General features: G+C 40.8%; 1 protein-coding gene across 19 annotated transcripts in view; it reads right to left on the reverse strand.

Annotated features, from left to right (window-relative positions):
* The window catches only part of ANK3 (ankyrin 3), a 199415-nt gene that overhangs the window by 83382 nt on the left and 94353 nt on the right, over window positions 1–21680 (reverse strand). For all 19 annotated transcript variants that reach the window (XM_032191372.1, XM_032191370.1, XM_032191371.1 and 16 more), the window contains 7 exons: window positions 20746–20844; window positions 19397–19495; window positions 16469–16666; window positions 15828–15926; window positions 14976–15074; window positions 11343–11540; window positions 9307–9405 (listed from right to left, as the gene is read on the reverse strand). In XM_032191372.1, the coding sequence (XP_032047263.1) occupies window positions 9307–9405; window positions 11343–11540; window positions 14976–15074; window positions 15828–15926; window positions 16469–16666; window positions 19397–19495; window positions 20746–20844 (891 nt within the window). The remainder of the gene's footprint in view (window positions 1–9306; window positions 9406–11342; window positions 11541–14975; window positions 15075–15827; window positions 15927–16468; window positions 16667–19396; window positions 19496–20745; window positions 20845–21680) is intronic.

Raw genomic sequence — 21680 nt, forward strand, 5'->3', positions numbered from 1 at the left:
TCAATATAGGCCAATGTGCAGCCCATCCATTCCGACTGAAAAATCCAAAAGGTAAATCTGAAACCATGGAAGTGATGTGCCAGATTTGCAAGAACAACATAATCCTACCAGAACTGGAACCCCAGCTTTTAAGTTAAGCCTCTAAAACCAGGTTTAATTTTTTCACGTGTCTGGCCTTGTGTTACACAAACTAGAAGAAATTGCTTTTTCATGGCAACTGTGAAGATAGGAAAGTTGAATATTTCCTATTTGTCCCTGCTACTTGGTTTTCATTAAGAGTGAACTGGCTAAAATCATTTGTGAACATTGGGACTCACCTATCAAATGCTCTAAACACAACTAAACATTTTTTTTATAGTTGTTTGGAACTTTTTCCAAAAATGCTTAATAGAAGGAGATTACGTATCACTTAAAAAAAATGACTACAAGGGTAGCAAACGAGGGCTTGCTAGGCTGAGTCTGAGTTTGCTCTTTTTGAAATCCACATTCTTTAAGCAAGTCAAACAGCATGCTGAAACCTGTTAATTGTAATAAACACTTGAATCAACAGTTAACATTTAACATACAATAAAAATGAAACAAAGAGGATCAAAGTTTGCTCTCACTGCTCTTTTTCTAATCTCTTAAATTACTGAGAAAACCGTTAACAGTTTTGAACAGGCTGGACTTATTTGAGATTCTTAACATAGTAGAAATAATTAGATTATCTATCCAGAAGTAATTACCTTTTCCTGCCTTATCTTCCCTTCAAGACATCATTATCTTTTCTTCCTTAGCAAACATACTTAAAATCAATCTAGAGTTGCACAAACAACAGTTAGGAGATGGCCACCTCCAAACAGTACACTTGCTATGTTTTTCCCCATGTGGAGAGAAGCTGCTTTTCCCCAAATCTCCCCCCCCCAGCTCACATTGATAGCTCAATGGCTTTCCAGCAGAAGCTTTGCTTGGCTCCCAGAGATGTGCTTCCCCCTCTCTGAAGGTGAGTCATCAGGATTCTTTTACACTGGGAAGGTCAGGTTTCAAGGGCCCACTGGCTCTGAGATGCCAGAAGGGTCATATCAGCCAGCATCTACACAGAGATTCACCAGTTTGTGAGCTAGGGGAAACTACACTGCCAGTCCACTATGCCCTTTTGCTACTCGGTGGGGCTTCCAATGTGGTATTGGACTCTTGCTCCATTACCAGTTTTTAATGGAAAAATTAACTGCTAGTCTGTAAAAATTGCATCTGATATGAGGAACACAAATACACTGAACACTTCATAAAACATACTGCAGATGTGCTGTGCTGTTAATCTGTAAGAATTCTGCTTTCAGAAAAAGGTAAGAGGTGGGGCTGTCTGGGAATATTTATTCCAGTGGCAGAAATATCAGTAATAATATTGTTGGGGAAATGTGGCTATGATGCATGCCTCACTTGGCTCCTGGTAGAGTCCAAAACAGCCGTATGGCCAGAAGATTTAACACTGAGACTGAACCATCTGGAACTAGATCCAAAAGCCAACTCTGTGTACAGAAGCACTGAAAGATGGATTATTCTCATATTGACCAAGCTCCTTCACTCTTCTGCGGGTTGAGGAGCCAGCACGTTCAAGCTGTTTTAAAGAAAGAAGACCCCTCAGATGTGAACTATTTCCATTAGAGAGAAGCTTCAGCTATCTATGGGTTTAGATGCACCATTTTCGTCATGCTGCTTTGCCTCTGACACTACTTCACTTAGTAGTGAACTCAATTCAACCCAATTTCACTTATATTTGCAAAGATAGTATAGATAGTAGCAGCACCACCTACTTGAAATTAGGGCGTCTATCTTTTCTTCAGTTAGTTACATACCCATTGCCATCTAAAGAAACTATTAGCACTGCCAACCAGGGCAAGTTAATCATTGCAAGAAACAGTGACGGATACAAATTCCATTGGCATCAGCAGAATGTTTTTTTTCCACTGACTTATATGAACATTGGATCAGACGTCAAATGACTACAAGGAACTTTTCCCCAGAATAGTAGTCATCAAGTAATGAATGCAGGAACCGTGTCTTACACTTACTGTTATTATAGGGCTAAGAGCTTCCAAGCAGTACCCAAGATCTGAGTCTGACAGGGCTCAGAACATACTCATGTACCACAAACACAGCTTCCAAAGACAAATTCTGACTAAAACAGGCAAACAACCAAAACATCAGTTCAAAAGAATGCAGTGAAATCTCCTCATACAGGAACTTAACTCCCTACAACCCCTTCAAAATACAGGCCTCTTGACCTGCAATGTCAACAAAAATCCTACATTGAAAGACCAACTGGGGAGATGAAATCCAAAATCAAGGGCCACCTGCTGGGAGCTCTCTGCTAATAACTCTAAAACATTAAAATCTGGAGAGAGTTGGAGAGCCAAGACCTGTTGATCTCAGCTCTCCCTTTGAAGTGATCTATAAAGGCTCCTCTCTCCAGCCTGTAACAATGAATACTGAAGAACAAACTATCAAAACCCTGGTATTCACTGCACTACAACATCGATTTCTTCCTACAAATGGCATATAAAAGGTTTACTTGTGGTACCTCCATAAACGGCTAGAAGAGTAATTAGTGATGTTCTCTGTTACTACTGACCAGCCCACTGTTGAAAACTGAGATTAAGTGAAAGCTTTCCCTCTTTCCCCTCTAAACATGTGGTAGAAACTGGGAAGGCTTAAAAAGCCCCACAATGACATTTCTGTGGTGACACAGTCACTATTCTTCCCACCAAAACCCTTGGTGTCCCAGAGCTGAAGCAGTCTCGTCTTGAAGCCCTCAGCACTGCTCGCTTGGCAGCTGGAGACGCCCTCACTGAAAGGCAGCTTCTCTGCACAGGAGTCATGCACGTCCTGGGTAGCGCTCTGAGCACCTGCTAGCCTCGTGGCAAAACACCAGTTTCCCCATCTGAACTCCCCAGAGGAGCCTGGGAGCTTTCTTTTAAGTTTGAAGTACCCTGTGGTCACATCACATTATGTTTGATGAGGCAGTGCCTGATGCAGCACTCAGTCACTGATGGCAGAGTGACAGAGATGTGACACAGCGGGTCACATCTCACTGGGCATGCTATACCTCCTCAGCCACCAGAGGACATCTTTCATGTTGACAGTCACCAGTGAAGGCACTGGTCAAAAATAACGCTAACCATTAGCATGTCTTTTCAGTGCCTGAGACCCAGAAAGGATATCCTTTGCTTCTCAGATACAGTACAGATTGCTATATTCAACTGTTTCTATCTCAGAAAAGTAAAAAAAATTGTATTTGTATCCGAACATCCTCACTGAAAACTGATTCTGATAACTTTTCTGAAACGATGGCAGATTCTGCAGTTATGCAACCAAACTAACTATAAAAGCAGTACTTCTCCTTGCAACTTGAGCATGCTTCTTTCATTCTCTACAGAAATGTATCCAGGAAGCTAAAATATGTTGCTACAAGAACTACTAATAATTATTAAGGAAAAAACAAACAACTGCTATTATACTAATAAGTTTCTTCCAAGAAAATCAGGCCTTTCGTTTAATACAGCTCTAAAGCACATCACCTTCTGGCAGTCAGCTGCCACGCTGCTTTTAGTTGTTCTTAAGAATGAGCAGCAATATGGGAGTTAGCAGCTGGGAAGGGTTTATCAAAAGCCACAGGAGTAAGTGCCAAAGAAGATCATTAATACTTAGCTTTTCTATTCTAACGGAACACCCAAACACAGAGCACCCCTTATTCTCCTGCCCTTGCATTTTTTGAAGGAAATTATCACAAGCCTTGTATATCATGTCAGTGTACTGCTTTAATATCCTCCACTGGCAATAGCCATAAATCCTAACAGCTTGAATTACTGCATCTTTCTAGTCATGCTGACTCTCAAGCTGCTCTGTTTTTGTTTTTCTGCTATAAATGTCAGACAATGAAGCTCCAGTATTAGCGTTGGTTAGACTTGAAAATGCTCGAGTTCTAAAGATCACAAAGGCATCCAGCCTTGATCCAATGAAACAAACCTGTATGTACGTACACACTTCACAGCTTTGCTGAATCGGGACCTAACGTGTTGAGGTACCTTACAAAGGTTCTTTATCTCACATTATTAGGTTAGACATTTCCACAGAAACGTCTGGGTAACAACTGAGCACTAAGAGCCAAGCAGAGACAAATAACGTACTATGAAGATACCATGTCTGAGCATCTGTTCTGTGTAAAAGGGATTCTTCTGGGCAGCACTTCCCAACCTCCCTGCTCTTTCCTATCTTTTTCTGTACTTGAAAATTAGGTTTTGCAGTGGAAAAATCAGATCACAGTTATAAGCCACTGTAGCACTGAGGCTGGTACAGAGTTCCTGTTGGAAGAGGGCAGGCAGAGCTGAATAAATCTACCTGAATAAATCTGAAATAAAGGCCCAGCCCAACCCGCAAAACAACATCATGACCTCTTAGTGACCCTTATCTCCTACCAGTATTACAGAAGCAAAGACAGTTTTATGATGGCTTTGTCAGCCAGACAGTCATCAACCAAGGACTGAGACAATCAGTTCCCCTGGCAGAGGCCCGAGTGCAGAGTAACAACTGCTCAGCTAAAATGACCTGCACAGAGATAAACGCTCCAGATCTGCTCTTCACCCTTGACTGAACCAGCGCTCTTCTCCCATTGGGCTTCTCTGGCCAATCCATCACCTTAATGCTGTATCCTACTATAACATTATCCAACAGGGAAAAGAGTTGAAAAATAACATGTGGAGACTTGCTGATCCATGAAATGGTGTTTACTTGTGCCAACTCTCAGCACATAAGCCCTGCAACAAAAACCAACATCACATGTACCAGGATAGCTTTTACGCACTCGACATGATCACCAGGAGATGGAACATCTGCTTGGAACCAGGGCTTCAAATTCATTTTTAACTCCCAATACGATGTGTTAGATGAGCACTCCTTGCTTTAACTTCCTTGCTTTTGCATGATACGACATAGCAGCTTCAGTATCAAATACTCTTTCACAAACCTAAATTCAGGCACTTCAACAGAATATCAGAATTGACAAGAACTGCTGCCTTTGTAGCAGGACCCTACCGTGCCTTCAGTGAACATTATTTTTTTTTTTTTTTAAATTATGATTATTTTTAACCTTTTTAAATGTGAAGGGCTCTAATGCTTCACCAACTGTAGTGGTGAACCACGAAGTTCTGGAAAAAATTTATTGAGAGGGAAACCACCCCAAGTAAGAACCACAGTTGCAATGGTTACTGAGAGTAATTTGTATAATGCTCTCAAGTTTTAGAACTAGAACAGATCATAATCATACAGACCAGTCTCCCACACAAGAGATTTTCTGTAGTATTACTTTTTTTTTCTTCCCTGCTATAGCTTGAAGGTACCAAATATGTTTCTGCCCAATCTTCCCTTTTCATCCCCAAATAACCCCAAATCATGTGTGTGGCTCTCTGAACTTGAGGCAGGGATAAGAAGTGCTTCCATGTGCTACAGCTGCAAGCTCTATGATGTTTTCATAGGGAGTCTAAGTTATATATAAACTATGATTAAAGAACATGTACCAGAAGTGGAAGACGATAGCTCACTGGTCCCTACCCAAAAAGTTTAATGGCCTACTGAAATACTGTGTTCTCCCTTCATTGACAGATACTGTACAGGAGTGACACAACCAACACTTACCTAACCTGGAAACACGACGGTGAGAGAATCTATTCAAAGAAAAAAGAAAAAAAAAAAAAAGGCAAAAAACCCTATTGACTACTCACCTAGCCTACAATAAATGAGGTAACAAAAACATGTGGATGCAAAACAGAGAGAAGAAAATGAAAGGTTAGTGTTGACAGTGCTGGTGGCACACAGACATCCCCAATACAACGCCACTAAGCTGTGTGGCTTGACTTTTTGATACGTAAGGCACAGATGGCCACACCTCTGCCACTCTATGCCCATCATAAAAAAACTGAACTGTATGTGCTGGATGGCATTGTGCAAACGCACAAGCATAGCAACAGTGCTTTTGCAGCCCACTCAGCTGTTGTTGGATCTTGCTCCCCAGTGCCTCTGTTCTTAGGGACAGCACGCACGGACCTTTTATTTCCCAGACATTTTAATTCCATAGTTAATCCACCTCAGAAAGAGAGGCTGTGACTACAGAGCTGCTACATTACAAGCCAGTCATCTAAAACCTCACCTGCATAGAACAAAAGGTCAAGGCGTGGCAGTTCTTAAAGCATAACACTTTTTCCTTTGCTGCAGCAGTTCAGAGCTTGCCAGCTATTCATAAGGAACTCAAGATCGGTTTATCCGGAAACTATCCCATGCAAAAATACACGGCACTGCCTTGTCACTTGCCCAGTATCACAGGCTGCAGTGAGTGGATATCTGACAGATGACCTCCATGTGGCTGGCTGTGTGGAGTCTGGAGACAGCACTGCAGGGCTCACCCACTGCAAACCTGGCAGATGGGACCCTGCTGCAGCCAGTGAAAAAGCATCAAGCTCACCCCACTCTAATGCAATCCTACAAGGCATGTGGATGCTTTCTTCCAAAGGAGCAGACGGTCCCCTACAGCAGAGGATCAGCTAGCATGGTCGGCAGAAGGATAAAGCCATCGCAGGTGTTCTTCACCATGGAGGCCTACAGCATTAATAATGCACATTTTCCCAGACATGCCATTTGTTACACTGCAAAGCAATTCTGCTTAAGTGTACTGGGGCCTTTGCCTGATCATTCAGTCCCCGCTCTACTTCCTGACAACTATGGGGAAGTCCCATGGAAACAAGCCTATACTGGGAAACTGTTCTTTACTTGTACTAGTTACATATGTAACCTGAAGAATGAAGGTAGAACACAAGTAAACTTCCTCTTTTTTTTTTTTTTAATTATGTGAATTACTGATGATAGGATTCAAGCTGCAGACAGTCAAATATGACTTTTTTTAAAACTTGTGCATGGTTTTACTTACTAGTTCAATTTTTCAGAGATGCAATTAAGAAATTTGGCTCCACCCAGAGGAGACCTCTGAGTGAGTAAACTGAAGCTCTTTTCCCATGCGTCTCTACAGAGTCTCGTGCCCGCTTCACCACACAGACATACCACCAAGCTCAAAGTTCAGTGCAGAGTTTGTGCAACCATGCCATGTTGGCCCTGAGACCCAACTAACACGCCCTCCTTCTCAGCTGTGACAGTATCTCACACATTGCACCATGCTAATGTGACTAAAAGGCCATTAGTCCTGAACTGGATACCATCTGGACCCCAGAGAGCTGGCAAAGAGGACACATGACTGCCTGCACCTGTCGATTCAAATGTCTCCTTAGACTACTTACTATTTGTGGGACAGGGAGTAGTACAAGACAAACAGACAAGCTTCACAGACTAGGAAGCGATTCAGCTCTTGGACCAAAGTAAAAGAGCAGGTTCTGCGATGTCATTTTACAGAAACCAAGACCAGGTGAGGTTTCCTTTCTCCAGAGGGGCAACCATATTCATTTGAGGAAATAATGCAAAGAATGAACCAGGACAGATCTCATCTGCTGCTGGATGATCTAGAAGCTGCTAAGAATCCACACTGATTCATCTGCAAAACAGAGGCTGAAGACATGTTACAAAAGTATAAAGGCAGACAAAATCCTGGGATTTCAGCAGAACTATTTAGTTTTCACGCCAGAATACTGTAATCAAAATCAACAGCCTAACGCAAAGGTATAGCTACAGTTCTACAACACAAAACCAGGTACCAATGACTTTTCCCTCTACCATGGATTATAATCAACCACTTTGCAGACAGAAAGGATGATGGATTCAGCCTTTTTTGAGATGGCAGTGTGATGACAAAATGCTAATACTGCTGGACAGTCTGACACACAGGGATATTTCTGGGATGCAAGCACAGCAGTTAATTCGGGGCACACACATAATGGAGCTGTGAAAGCTGCTACCAGTTGCAAAGGCTGCACAACTCTACAATTCGCAGATCAAACTGTGAGACTGGGTTAATTTTAGTTGATTCAATCAACTACTGTTCAAGCACTTGATCACAACTGATTTCTTATCCATCTAATGATCATCTACTAGATACCGACAACACGTGAAGAATCTAGGTGTAATGAACACTGAGGGAATCTTTAAATTCTGAGCACTGTACGTACCCTCAGTAAGTATAAAATAATTTCTAAGCAGGCTCTTGGAATTAGGTCACAGACATCACACGCAAACTAATGGCATAAAGTGGGAGTAGTTATTGCTTGGGATCCCCAAATCCATCCCCAAACACCCTGGAAAGTCAAGTCTCTTACTTAGGAGTCCAAATATTTACTTTAGACAAAAGAAGTTTTTGGCGAGTAAGTTTGAAATGGACTGCCATCATGTTTATGTCTATATTTCATATCAGGTAACAGCAATAAACAAATTCAAATTTGTCCTGAAGAGCTATTTGGTTCCTCTCTAATTCTATTTTTGAAGGCAGAATAGAGCAATATTTACCTAGAAACTAAGAGGTTAATGTGTACATCAGGAAAACACTAGCCAAGTCTCACTTTGGGACACAAGAAAAAGTCTGCTTCCTATATGTACACATACTATAAAACAGCTCAATCCACTACACTTTGCAAAACAAAATGGCTTGGAAATTGAGGCAGTCTTGAAGGCTGATTCAAGCTCTGAGAGTAGGGGGAAGTCTTTACAAATGAACAATGGGTGTACTTGCAGAATCATGCCTATGAATGGCTATTTAGTAACAGCTCAGCAAAAGAAGACTACTTCATTTCATAAATTGTGTTAAGTCACTGGAAAAACTATTAATCACTTAATAACCAGAAATGCCTACTTTACAATTTCATTGTTGTTTTTTTCTGTAAATGAAGATATTTTAAATAACAGTTCTGTGCTTGGTTTCTACTGTTAGCTGATTTGAAGTACGTGCAACATGTAAGAACTACTAAAAGCAGATGAGAGTATGCATATGGTAAAAGAGTATATGACTCTTTATAGAGAGAGTTCTAGCTTTTCTAAAAGTTTCCTTAGATAAAAATGCAGATCAATCAATCCCACTTACCTTCAGAAAAATAGTAGGATACATCTGTGCTGATCTAAATATTTGGCATGGAAGAAAGCTTAAAGCTCAAAGACTGAGCATAACACTAAACACTCAAGCTTCAAGGTCTTCGGTGTTCAAAATATATTGTATAGCAATTTATTACAAGAAACATTTCACTGTTGTTATTTTATTTTCACCCTGAAACTGATTACTAGACCAGTCTACAGGCTCTTGTCTCCCTGAAAGAAAACAATACATATTGATATCGGTGTTCATACCTTTGTCTGTGAATCAACAGCAGCTCCTTGGTTAACAAGAACCTCTGCTACATTGACTCTGTCCTCTTGTGCAGCCAGGTGTAGTGGTGTCAGCCCGCTCTGTAAATTAGGAGCAACAGGTAACAATCTTCAGAGGTGGGACATGAATATTAAACACAAATCAACTATAAGTAAGATTCAAAAAGTCCTACTGAAATTAAATAAATGAAAAACTCTACCTTCACTTACAAGCTGTGTATTGTGCTTCCTGATTACATTTGTTGAATTGCAAGAAACTAGAATTTAAAAACCAGGAAGAAAATGGTTCTTTTACACAAGGAACGTTTCTTCATGCAACGTTAAATATGGGATGTCAAATTATATTACAGCACTTAAAGAAAAAAAAAACGCAGTATTTTTCCCCCCTCCTGGGGAACTCACTTCCTCAGAATAAGTAAGATTTTAAAAGAAATACTGAATGATTGTTCAGACTTCTAGAAGTTTTCTAGTAGAAACATTCACTCAGATTTTAACTTTACCTTTTATTGATAGTAGTTTCCTACCCTTAAACCCAAATTCACCTCCACAGAACTGCATAGCTCCCCCCTACATCTTACAGTGTGGATTCCTTACGGACAGCGGTAACTGTACTGCTCTTGAACAGGCGATGCTGATGACACCACAAATTAGGTGGGTCACACTACATAAACATATAAAAATAGCCAACTGCAAATTACCTAATGAGACCTGGATGTTACAAGCCAGATGTTCTAAAAATATTTACTAAGTGCTCGGTGCCCAAACTTAGGCTCTGAGTACTTAGCTCCCAACTGTCTGTGGACCCTGAAGAAAACAAGTCGCCTTTTACTCTCATGGCAAAACTCAGAAGTTGGTGTGCTTTAAATATCTGGCTTCAAACGCAGGTGCTGAGCTCAGAGGACATGTGTATCCCTACATGAGTAGAGAAGAACTATTTTCAAAAGGTGCTGTTATCTGTATAATGAGAAACGAGAGACTGTAACTGAGCAGTAACAGATTGAAGGATGTTACAGGTAATTAATGTCTAGTGGGGCTGAATCAAAATGCCAAGCAACAGTAATCGTGCTCTCCATATTAGCCTCAGTAGCAAAACCAAGCTAGCCAACATGATGCAGAATGTGCCCACAGCAAATTGCACTTTGGGAATACAAGGTGTATTCAACACTGCGCAACAGTATTTGGTTGATTCAGACAAGGGCAAATCAACAACTGCAAGAGAAGCTACCTGAAGGAGGGACCAAAAATAATTAAGCTTTAAAGTTAGAAATGGGAAAACAGAGCAGCCTTGTGTCTCCCACTGCCTCAGAGGACACAGAGTCTTTCTGCCTGCTGAGAACAAGAAACATTCTCCATGAAAAAAATTGTCTCTTGCCTTTCTATGTTAGCCACATAAATCCACACTGAAACTGCACTTCTAGGTATCTCTGATGGCAGATGCCCCTCTGAGGGGCATTTAAAGAATTAAGGCTACAGATCTGCTAGAAACATTACCATAGAGCAGACTTAATAGTCTATGAAGTCATACATACAGAAACTAAAATCTACTAGCTTCTCTTTCATGCCCCCTGGAGAAATTACACTGAAAGTCCCCATGCCCTGAGGAACAACCCCTGGGGAGGAAAAATCACTTACTCTAATGAACAAAATCTCAGATAACCTCACTGTTCTTACCCCATTAAAAATCAACAAGTTAGTTGTTACCATTGCTTAATGGGGAGGCGTATATCTAGAGGATCCTAAATGACACACTCCAACCCCACTAACCATTAGGGTGAAGAAGACATTTTCTCTGGTGGCATACTAGCATGATATGGAAGGAAAGGAGATGGATTTATAAACTCCTCTGCAGCACATGGTACTAGCCATCATCAAAACTTAGGTACTACAAAATACAGTTGATCCAATGTGACATGGGGTTTGCTGCAAACCGCTCTCTTTGCTAGAAGAAATGATGATGTGCATTCAGATGTCATGTTGCTATGTTTATTGCCTTAGCACCAAGCAGGGGAAACACTTACCTTGTTGCTGAGATTTACATTAGCATTTCTAGAAAGAAGTAACGACACCATGTCCACGTGGCCGTCCTGAGAGGCCAGATGTACAGGGGCAATACCCTGTCTGGTTACAGCATTGGCATCAGCACCGTACTCCAACAGTGTAGTTGCTATGTCCATCTGGTTTTTCTTGGCAGCTATGTGTAGTGGCGTATAGCCATTCTGTCAACAGAAAGCACTTCATTGCAAGCTACTCATTAAACAATGCGATTCAATCTTCAACAAAGAGAAGAGCAGGATGCATGTACATAACTCAGAACAGCTGTTTTTTTTTGTTGCTGTTTTGTTTTTTGTTTTCCTATCTCCCAGTATGAATGAAAGCATTATGTATATGAAATATAGCCTTCCTTGCAGCATGTACTCTGACCTTACTGAGACTTTTGGTTCAGATCAAGGGAAAATTAAAATGTATCACTTTAGTCTTGCATTCCTTTTTTTCCTTCCAATACATGAACCCAGCAAGTCCACTACCACGAACAGAAACTGCATGAAACTGCATGATAAAATTTTCTAATTTTGAAGGAGAATGGATTTGACAGAAAATAGAAGAATATATATAAACGATTAGAATGCACATACCAAAACACTAACCAAAGCATGACAGGCTTTTGGATACAAATTGCAATACCTGTTTAATCAAGAATTTTCTATCTTTCAGGTATGTATTAGCCCTAATTTTGAAGCAAACAGTAAACATGAATGCATGTGACTAAGGAAGAAGGGGTGGGAGGGTGCAAGACCTTAGCTGCATAAACCATTTCATACAGTATCATAATTACCATGAGCATGTCAGATTACACAGTCCAATAAAATCTATCTAAACGTACAAAGCATTTACCTGGCTTGTGTCCTCCCTGTACCTCACAGGGCACCAGGGCTGGACATAACAGATGCAGGGTGATGCAGGTAGGAGCAAAGAATAGATACACAGGGGTACACCAATGACTGCAGGATTGCATTAGTAGTAATCTAGAAGTGAGAGCTGCACAGCACTAACTCCATATGGAAAAGTCTCTGAAACCTTCAAAATTCATTTCAGATTTGGTTTAGGCCTTAGATACTAAGATATTTCAGGGCAGTCAGCATGACACAGCTCATGCTCCTTGTTTAAAGTACAATATGCACCAAATAAGTGGGGTCAGAGTGTTTGGCATTTCAGCAGAGCAGGCTGCGATGTTGCCAAAATGACACCCGGGAAATACAGAGCAGTGCCATGGCTAATGAGGGAAGCACACAATCACTTAATGTTCACTTGGAAGATAAAACACATCAGGAAAACCAATCCCCTCTCTCAGACTTCCTGCACAAGACTGATGTGTAGAACAGCCATTACCATATGAGCACTTGCTAGTTGTGTTAAATCCTGCAAATATGCTAAACCCTGTATAATTTAAATGGAGCTCATGTGTATTTTATAAGATAACAAATGCAGTTTCAAGCCTTTTCTTTAGAAACAATCGTAGTTTGCTTTCAGTGGCATGGAAAACAGCAGGTTGCCAAGAAAAGGCAAAAAGAGATGAAAAACAAAAACTAAAATTCAGCTCAGTCTCAGACTGTATCTTCTCTTAATAAGGGCTGTGCTCTGTCACCACAAATAAATGCAGAAAGGAACAGAGAAGTTTCGAGGGAGAGTATTGGGTTATTCTGGCTGCCATGGTAAAGAGGTAAAAAGGGAAAAACTTTAAAGATGGAAGGACAGAGAAAAAGACTGAGGTTTGTGATGATGGGTGAAGGAAGGGAAACATTGCAAAGGGAATGAATGCCCAATTAAAACTGGGCACAAGCCTAGTTTTAGTCTGTAAGAATGAATGGTTCATCTGAATAACTGTTTGTATCACAGCGCTGTACTCCTACTTGGCCACTTCTCATCCCCTTTCACTGATTCTTCTTCAAGGCCTAGCTAACAAGGCACTCCTAAGACGAGCATTAAACAGAGGAGCATCACAGAGAAAACAAATGCTGATGAAACTAATTGTGGAGCTAATGATGAGAACTTTGATGTAGCACATTTTTTTATTAGACCACATTTACTGAAGGAATAGGAAATCATCTGCTGTAAACCAACATCTTCTTTCAGATGACTGCACTGCGAGTGCCTACAGCAACAAACATGCTGCCATTAATTTTATTTAGTACTGATGCTCTGCTCGGTGTGTTGCTGTGGCTCACTTGCTGCAGAATAGTAACAAATGCTTTCTTTTAGGAAGCTTACAGCTCGCACTGAAGACACGAAGTGGCAGTGTCAAAACTATTTTTTTTTTCTTCCCTTGCAGACAGGGAAGCTAACGTGACCTGACACATGGGTTTGTGTAATACTATACTGTAGTCTACAGGGTTTCCACCTTGGTTTGGGCTTCCCAAGCCCCTGGCAGTGGGAGCTGCAATCCCTGCCCCTACATGATGTATAGCTTCCTCTGGCAGTTTCTTTCCATGAAAACCAGGTCAATGTCTCCTCGTCCCTTTCAGAAGGTCTTTCCTTCTCCACAGTGACATTTAAGAGTGCTGTGTTGCAATAGTAAAAGACCAGAGATCACTCCAGTTCACCTCCTGGGACACTGCTCTGGCAGCCTGCCACTATTGGCGTTATTGATTTTAGACTGTGCCGTTGCTGCTGGCTATCCATGTTTGTTTAACATTCCTCTCTTTTGCACCATAAGCTTGGGGACCTACCATGTATGACAGACTGTCCTCCTCTTTAGCCATGCAGAAGGGCTCCTCTGTTATGGCTGTACTCAGTCATGTGTGAGAGGAATGCAATCAAGGAGAGCCGTCTGTGTACAAAACTAGCTGCTCCGCTAGCTCTCCCTTTCCACAGTGTTTCTTCATGGTGATTTTAGAAATGTATCTGGGTTGTTTCAGATGGGGTATTTACAATGCACCCCACCCGAACCTACACAACTTTCCACCCTTTTTTATTTGTCACTGCTGTCCAACAACTGATTATTGGCCAGTATTTAAAACTGGGATCCACAGAAAATAAAGACTTGAAGCTTCTCTAAATTTGTCTATTGATCAAATTGTTATGCATTTAAGTACAAATTCTTTCCCATCCCCTTAAATCTTACACTGTGTTGTCTTGCCTACAGTATACTACAAACCAAGCAGAGCTGTGACTAGGTTTATTTTCTCAACAGTCCAATTACTTTGAGGTGTAAATACCATGAAGCACATTAATAATACTGTATGTTATACTGAGAAACTTTTCACACTTTCTCTGACACAATACATGAGCACTACGCCCCTGTGAAGCAAAGCACTCCAAGCCCTGAACAGATGTTAAGATGGCTTTAAGATACTAAGGAGATCGGACAAGTGAAAGCAAGACTCAGTACTCACTGAGACTGAACTTCAATGAAATTAAGTATTTCCGATTTTTTCTATACGTATGCTTGCCTTTTTTCTTTCTTTGTAAAACAGCTATTTTATTCACTTCCAGAATCATTTTAGCAATTTACAGAGATTTGGTTGTGAAATATTAATACAGTAACTGAGTTCCCTGTAATTGCAAGCACGCACATTCTAGAAAGAGCAGAGGTAGATAGAAAATAAGTGGCAAAAGGCCTAGGTATTGATCCCCAGAGTGGCTGGTACTTGTACCTTGGCAGATGCGTGAGGTGAAGCTCCCTGGTCCAACAGCAGGAGTGCCACTTTTTGATTATCGTAGTGTGCAGCTACATGCAGTGGTGTTAAACCGCTCTAAAAACACATGCAGAACAAACAAGTGCTGTTACAGACCTTCAGGGAAAATTTAGGAGTTTGGGAAATTAGAGTAGATAGGTGAAAAAATACATTTGTTATTCATTCATGTATCAGGAGTCTTTGTTAAATTTTGAATCAAAAAACAAAACAGGGATTTAAAAATCTTTACTGAGCTGTGAAAGCCCTTTTCACTTTTCCCAGGGAAGATGAACAGAGAAACACACATCTGTGCTGCCCCCAGGACAGAGTAAGTAAGGAATTTTGACCCTGAGGTCAAAACCTTAGCAATGTTTTCTTTTTCTGCAGTGGATAAAGTAAACCGTCCCTTGGATCTGTAAAAATCTGAGCTGGGCTGTTTTAAAAAGCTTGAGGTCCTACCGGGCTTTGCCCCCTGTCACGGGACCTGGGGGAGCAGAGCCAGCTGCTTGAATACTCTGATAAGGTCTATAAATAGTCTGTGCAGGAAGGTAGGGGAATGGCTTGTCTCCGTTCCCCTGGATGGATACAGAAAGAGCATAACGATTTTGTTGTCAATTAATGATAATAAAAGTCACTTTTGTTAAAGAGATTGCAGACTCCTAACAGACCCAACAGGGACTGGAATATTAAAAGAAGCCTATTCCAGTGAAACCCCGGGTGTGGATATTAGTGCATGCAATGGTAGAAAGATATTACTAGAACATTATGTGTGCACAAATGTTTGCTGTGCAAGTGACCTCTGTGCTGAGGCAGTGACTTCTTCTGTCTTACCTTTCCAGAAGCATCAGGAGATGCATTCTTCTGAAGCAAGAGGTTCGCTACCTCAATTTCCCCGTATTTTGCAGCCACATGTAGAGGAGTAAATCCTTTCTGTAAGAGAAATCAATTACATAATAGCCTCTAGCACTCTTTTCCCAAAGTGCCTAGACATCAGAGGCATTCAAAGTTTGCCTCTGACCTACAAGGATATTATTTCTATCCATCCTCTTAAACAGTCCCAAGTCCAGACAGCAAGCCTGCAGCTTCCCAACTGCCCTGGCAGGTCTAGAGGCTCTCTTTTGCAAGGAAAAGCCCTATCTGCATTAAAATGACTGTAAAAAGGGAAGAGCCAGTTCCTTTCTTCACACCATCAAAGACCCAAGGACAATGCTGAGCAACAGCTTATCAAATCCTAACAGGAATTTCTGCCCTGCATTCCTTTCATTCCAAGCAAATGCATGGCTGTCCACTAGGATGTGTTATACATCAGACTCTGAGGTAAGAGTGTGAAGCTTTGTACTCTTTTAACAACATGCAGCTTAATGCATATAGATCACTGTGTATGTTTATGACGCTAATCATATTTAACTCAAAAGAAGCACTTCTTAAAAATGCATTTTACTACTGAAGCTATCACTTTGCAACTCCCTTACCTTGGTAATGATAGCCAAAGATGCACCGTGATCCAAAAGAACAGAAGCTACATCTTCATGCCCTTCTCGAGCAGAAAGATGCAGGGGCGTATAGCCAGACGTTGTAGCTGCATTTGGAGATGCTCCTTGCTGTAGCAGCTGCTGCACTATATCTGCTTTTCCCAGTCGAGCAGAAATGTGCAGTGGTGTTTGGTCATCCTAAAGATAAAGGAAACAGCACAATTCTACATAAGAAAACTGAGCCCATACTTTGACAGAAAATGCTCAGATTCATTGCTTTTTGAAATTGCAGATGAACATTGATTCTACTTCAGGTTGTACCTGATAAGAATCAAACCCTGGCTTTCTCTTTGTCTTAAAATAAAGATACATTTATGCTTTGTTGATGTATCACAAAATATTCCAGTCAGATGCATAATCCTTAACAGTAAATAAACTGATCAACTTTCTTGATCTGGACTTGCCTTGCTTTACTTTGCCACTGAGGCACATCGAGTTTAACATTGAAATTCCTCAAAATGCAGAGAATATATAGCTCCTTTCCTCACATCTTGATCTCTTTTATGATCCCAACAACATTTAACAACCCTATTAGTTGTCCAAAATGAGCTGAGGTGCTTAGCATGTTACTACCTATTAACTTGTATTAAGTACTATATTTTGTGAATTTTGTTTTATCGCTGATATTTTACAGATAACATTACAGTAGCAGTAACTGCAGGTAAATTTGAAAAGTTAACCTCTACACAATGTTTTAAAGATTAGGATTTATTACTAAATTTGACTATTTAAAAAAAGACTAGGAAGAAAACAACAAAAAAAAAATGTGATGCTTAATTTCCCTGTCTTTCTGACCACTTATTCCAAACACAGTAACCCTAATGGTTCTACTACGTGTAGGGGTTGTACTGCTGTGAGTTTGCTTTTTTTTTTTTCCCCCAGTTAAAATACTGCAGTAGTTTGTGAGCGTATTTGGAGTGTCTAATTGATCATTTCTTCCTTATTCATTATTTAGTTCTGTATTTTTGTCCTCCTTCTTCTAGTTGTGCAATCTTTGGAGTAAGCACACTATCACAGCAGCATGGCCAATGAAATCCATGACTTTATCATTTTCCCTTTCCTCATAAGTCTATTCAAACAGCTTTCTCTACCCATTTTTCCCCCTACTTTTTGAGCAGTGCAACCCCACGTCCTGCCACAGACAGGTTCTTTGGACAGGGAATCTTCTGCTCATGTACACCCTACAAAACACTGATTTTACATCCTTGGGATTTAGATCGAGAGCATGTCAGGATGCGAATGCTGCTTCACTCAGGGAAATTCTCCTACAGCTGGTGAACATTTCCAGTTTATACCTGTTTCCCATGAATTCCTCACCACTGTTAGCACTGGTGTATAATCTATTCCTTGTAGTTAGTTGTTGTTTATGGCAACAAATTGATCACAGGCAATGGCAGTTTGCACAGATTAATTCATTGTGTGAAATTATTTAGAGACTATTTGCATGAACAGTGCTTCTGAGTACGAGCTGGTCACCTTCGAATCTGGTCACTTTTTTTGTAGATGTACAGACCCCATGCTGCTGTCAGACTGCTTCCTGATACGAAATACGTCTGCTATAAATATTTAGTCAAGAGTTCCTCATAAGTAATGTTCTAACTAGCAACTTTATTTGTGAGCCAATTCACACACAATTTCACAGAGCCAACAGATTTATTGGAAGTTGTATGCATTTAACCACTATTTGAAAAAATAAGTTTTCCTGGTTTGACTTAAAAATGGACACAATATGTGGCAGTCCTAATTGCCTTTCCATTTGTGTTTCCTGGAACTCTATAATTTCTAAAATATCTATAATTTTCTATGATTCTTCACTGGCTCCTGACCTTTTCTTTTTCTTCCTCCATTACCTTCCTCAGTTGCAACTGTTTCTGTTGTTTCTGCTCCTTTTTTTCCAGCCCCATACCACATTCCCTTTCTGTGCCTTCCAAACTTGCCCTGACTTTGTGCCCACACCTTCTTTAAAGGCCTGCTTTTCCCATAGACAGACCAACCCATCTTACAGCCAGGTCAAGTTACTGGTTGTATTGACACAGGCAATTTTGCTTTTCTCTTGAATATGCCCATCACTGTTTCAGCCACCTTGCAGTAACAATTCGCTCTTCCAGTGTCTTCCAAATTCTTTCCTTCCTATCTCGAACTGTCAAAATATCCTCCTTTTTATTCCACTCTTTGGGATGCAGAGAAATAATTTAAATTAATACATTTCCCATCCATCCTCAGCGGTGATCTTTCAACTGAAACAGCTTACCATATTCATCCACCCACTACTCAACTTGCTCTCCTTAATCTTCATCTGCTACCGAGCAATTCTTACAGGTAACTTGCTCTTCTCCTTTGATATCGCTGCATTTCCAGCTTACCTAAGACAGTCCCCTCCAGCTCTTCCTTTGTATCCTCTCCCCAAAGCTCCCATACCTGTTTTCTAAGGAGTTTCTGAGCTGCCACCTCTTTGGTGGGCTCTTTAAGAAGAGTTCTTTAGAAGCATAACCATTTCTGAATGCATACAGCAGACACCAGCAGAATAGGGTTTACAGTTTTACAAAAATGAAAACAGATCTGAGGCATTCTTCCCACCTTGTCCTGCCTCCTACTCCAAAACAAATCTCCAAGCCAGAATATTCTATATTAAAAGTTGGTGAAAAAGGAGACATGGTATCAATTTGACTTCTCCTGACTTCCTTCTTACATTCAAGCTCACTCATGACTACAGTAACAAAGTACGTGATAAAACATCACTGATCATTATGCTGAGGCCCTTGGCTTCACGTGTCTTTCTCTTCCCAAAGAACATGTCAGATGAATGCATTTCCCTGCTTTGTAAACTATAAATAACCTGGGGTTAGTATACCTGGATCGTTGCCTTACCTTAGCTTTAGCCTCCACCTGAGCTCCATTCTGTACTAGGTATCGAACAACCTCTGTTTGGCCAGCTCTGGCTGCCATGTGCAGCGCTGTTTCTCCTCTCTAGAAAACAGCAGCAAAAACAAAATATCAGCAGAAAGAAAATGCAGGAAAAACAAATGCAACATGTTTCATGAACACTAATACACAGGAGATCCAATTCAGAATAATCACCACTAGAATATTTTATACAAGTTTTCCTGTGAGCAAGATGGGGGATAAAATCAATAGTTGACTTCTGAGCTGTATGCTACAAAGCAATTTCACTTTCTCAAAACAACAGTGCCTGTACGCCTAGGCCTTTTGCTTTAAAGAGAGTGCAATTTTTGTACTTACTTCCACATTATTAACAGTGTTAAAACTTATGACCATTTAAATACAGCCTAATTTGGTCCAGCTTTTTCTTTTTTTTTTCAAATTTTGTATGTTTAGAAACATTTTTCCTAGATTTTCTCCTGCTATGCCCCATGTCCCTAGGATCATTTGTTATCTGAGAAGCACTGAAATGAAAGATCGTGGGGAAAAAAATCACTACTAATTACATTAAAGTTTCAATGACTTAGTGAAAGGAAAATCCAAGGAAACCAGAATTAATTCACGAAGGAAACAGCTTTCTAGATTTTTGGATGTCACTGTGTCTTTAGGAACAAACACCTAGTTTAAAAAAATGGCATCATAAATTTATTTAATTTATACAGTTAGCAGATGAAGACTTTAACAAAGGGCTCTCTAAGTGCACCAAAAAGTTTTTTGAGGCCCAAGTGCTAAAACCAATTAACAAGCTTTGACTTTTCTCCCATTTCTCAACTTTCAAGTACCATCTAACAATGACTTCAGTTCTTACACATGCCCTGGGAGCCCTTGGGCACACAGCACACATCCAGTAGAAAGGCACACTTGTATGGCTGTATGGACACAGGCAATATGTCCCAACAATCTGCTGCAATCTGTTGCTAACAGCAGAACTTCCCTTAAATGGTAAGCCCCCGGGGGCCTGGGAGAACAGTGCTCAACAGTCAAGTACACATCGCAGAAATCACACTAGGTAAGCTACAGCACATTCTCATTCTTTACTTCAGAAAATCATGAAAATAGAGCCTGCTTAAGGTCAGCCTCTTGTGAGGTGTCCTCAACCTGTCAAGCACCTCCCAGGCCGGAGCCAGAGGCTGCCTTCTCCCATCACTCAAGCAGGAGCCACAACGCAAAGGAGGTGGACAGCCAACATCAGACTTAGGCACTTTGCAACCGCACTGCTCACAGATACTCTAATGCATTTGCAGTTCTGCCACGCTGAAAAGCAACCTGTTACTCACCACGTTAGTAGTGTTGGGTGATGCTCCATGATGCATTAGCTGCGATACAATATTTACATGTCCCATGAAGGCAGCAACATGGATCGGAGTTAGGCCCGACTGAAAACCAAACCAACATCTGACATAAATATTTATTTCCGCACTCTTTTACAAGATTGATGTGGGGAAAAAACAAGTTACTCTGAAATCGATAAGCCCAAGCACTTACTCTTCAGAGAAGATCTTGACCTGAAAACATACGCACATCCTTAAAGGGCAGATTTTGAAATACCTGTAAGTATGATTCATAAGCGAACAGAAAGAACTCTACAGGAATTCAGTACAAAGGGAAGACTTCCTGTAACATACAGCTAATGCAAAAAAGATTCAGTGTCTGTGTCCCTATCAAATCCAGTTGCTTTTGGGTGAACAAAAAGGCCTATTGATCTCAGTGGTGAGCTCCACCCCTACTGTTTCTTCATGAGAAATTGCATTCAAAACCATGGCATCCAGCCAGAGAGGCAAAAACAACATGTAGAGAAGAGAATTCCCCCTTCCTTTAGCACCTTGCAGCACCATCACCACTGTAAATCCGTACCAGTGCCCTTCTACAGGGTAAAAAGGGCCAACTGGAGAGACAGAGGAATAGGGAGAAGGAGAGAAGAAAAGAGCAGTCATTTAGCGGGGCATGACCTCAAGGATTTTGCCTCAGAAATCCAATCAATAGTTAATATTTCTCTAGATAGAATTACCCTAAAGCCTCTTCACAGATGCTCCCGCACAGCTGCAGCAAGTCAGCCAGAGGCTGCAAAAGGAAATTTTGCTACCAGGAGAAGGAGAAAACTCAGTGGATTTCTGGAAATACCCTGATTAGGCAACTTCCCCATTAATGTAGACAAGTCCCAGAAGGGTAGATGTGAGGAAAACAGGCTTTTGTTCTTTTCTCATGCAGAACA

This window comes from Aythya fuligula, chromosome 7 (assembly GCF_009819795.1).
Source record: "Aythya fuligula isolate bAytFul2 chromosome 7, bAytFul2.pri, whole genome shotgun sequence".
Classification (NCBI taxonomy): domain Eukaryota; kingdom Metazoa; phylum Chordata; class Aves; order Anseriformes; family Anatidae; genus Aythya; species Aythya fuligula.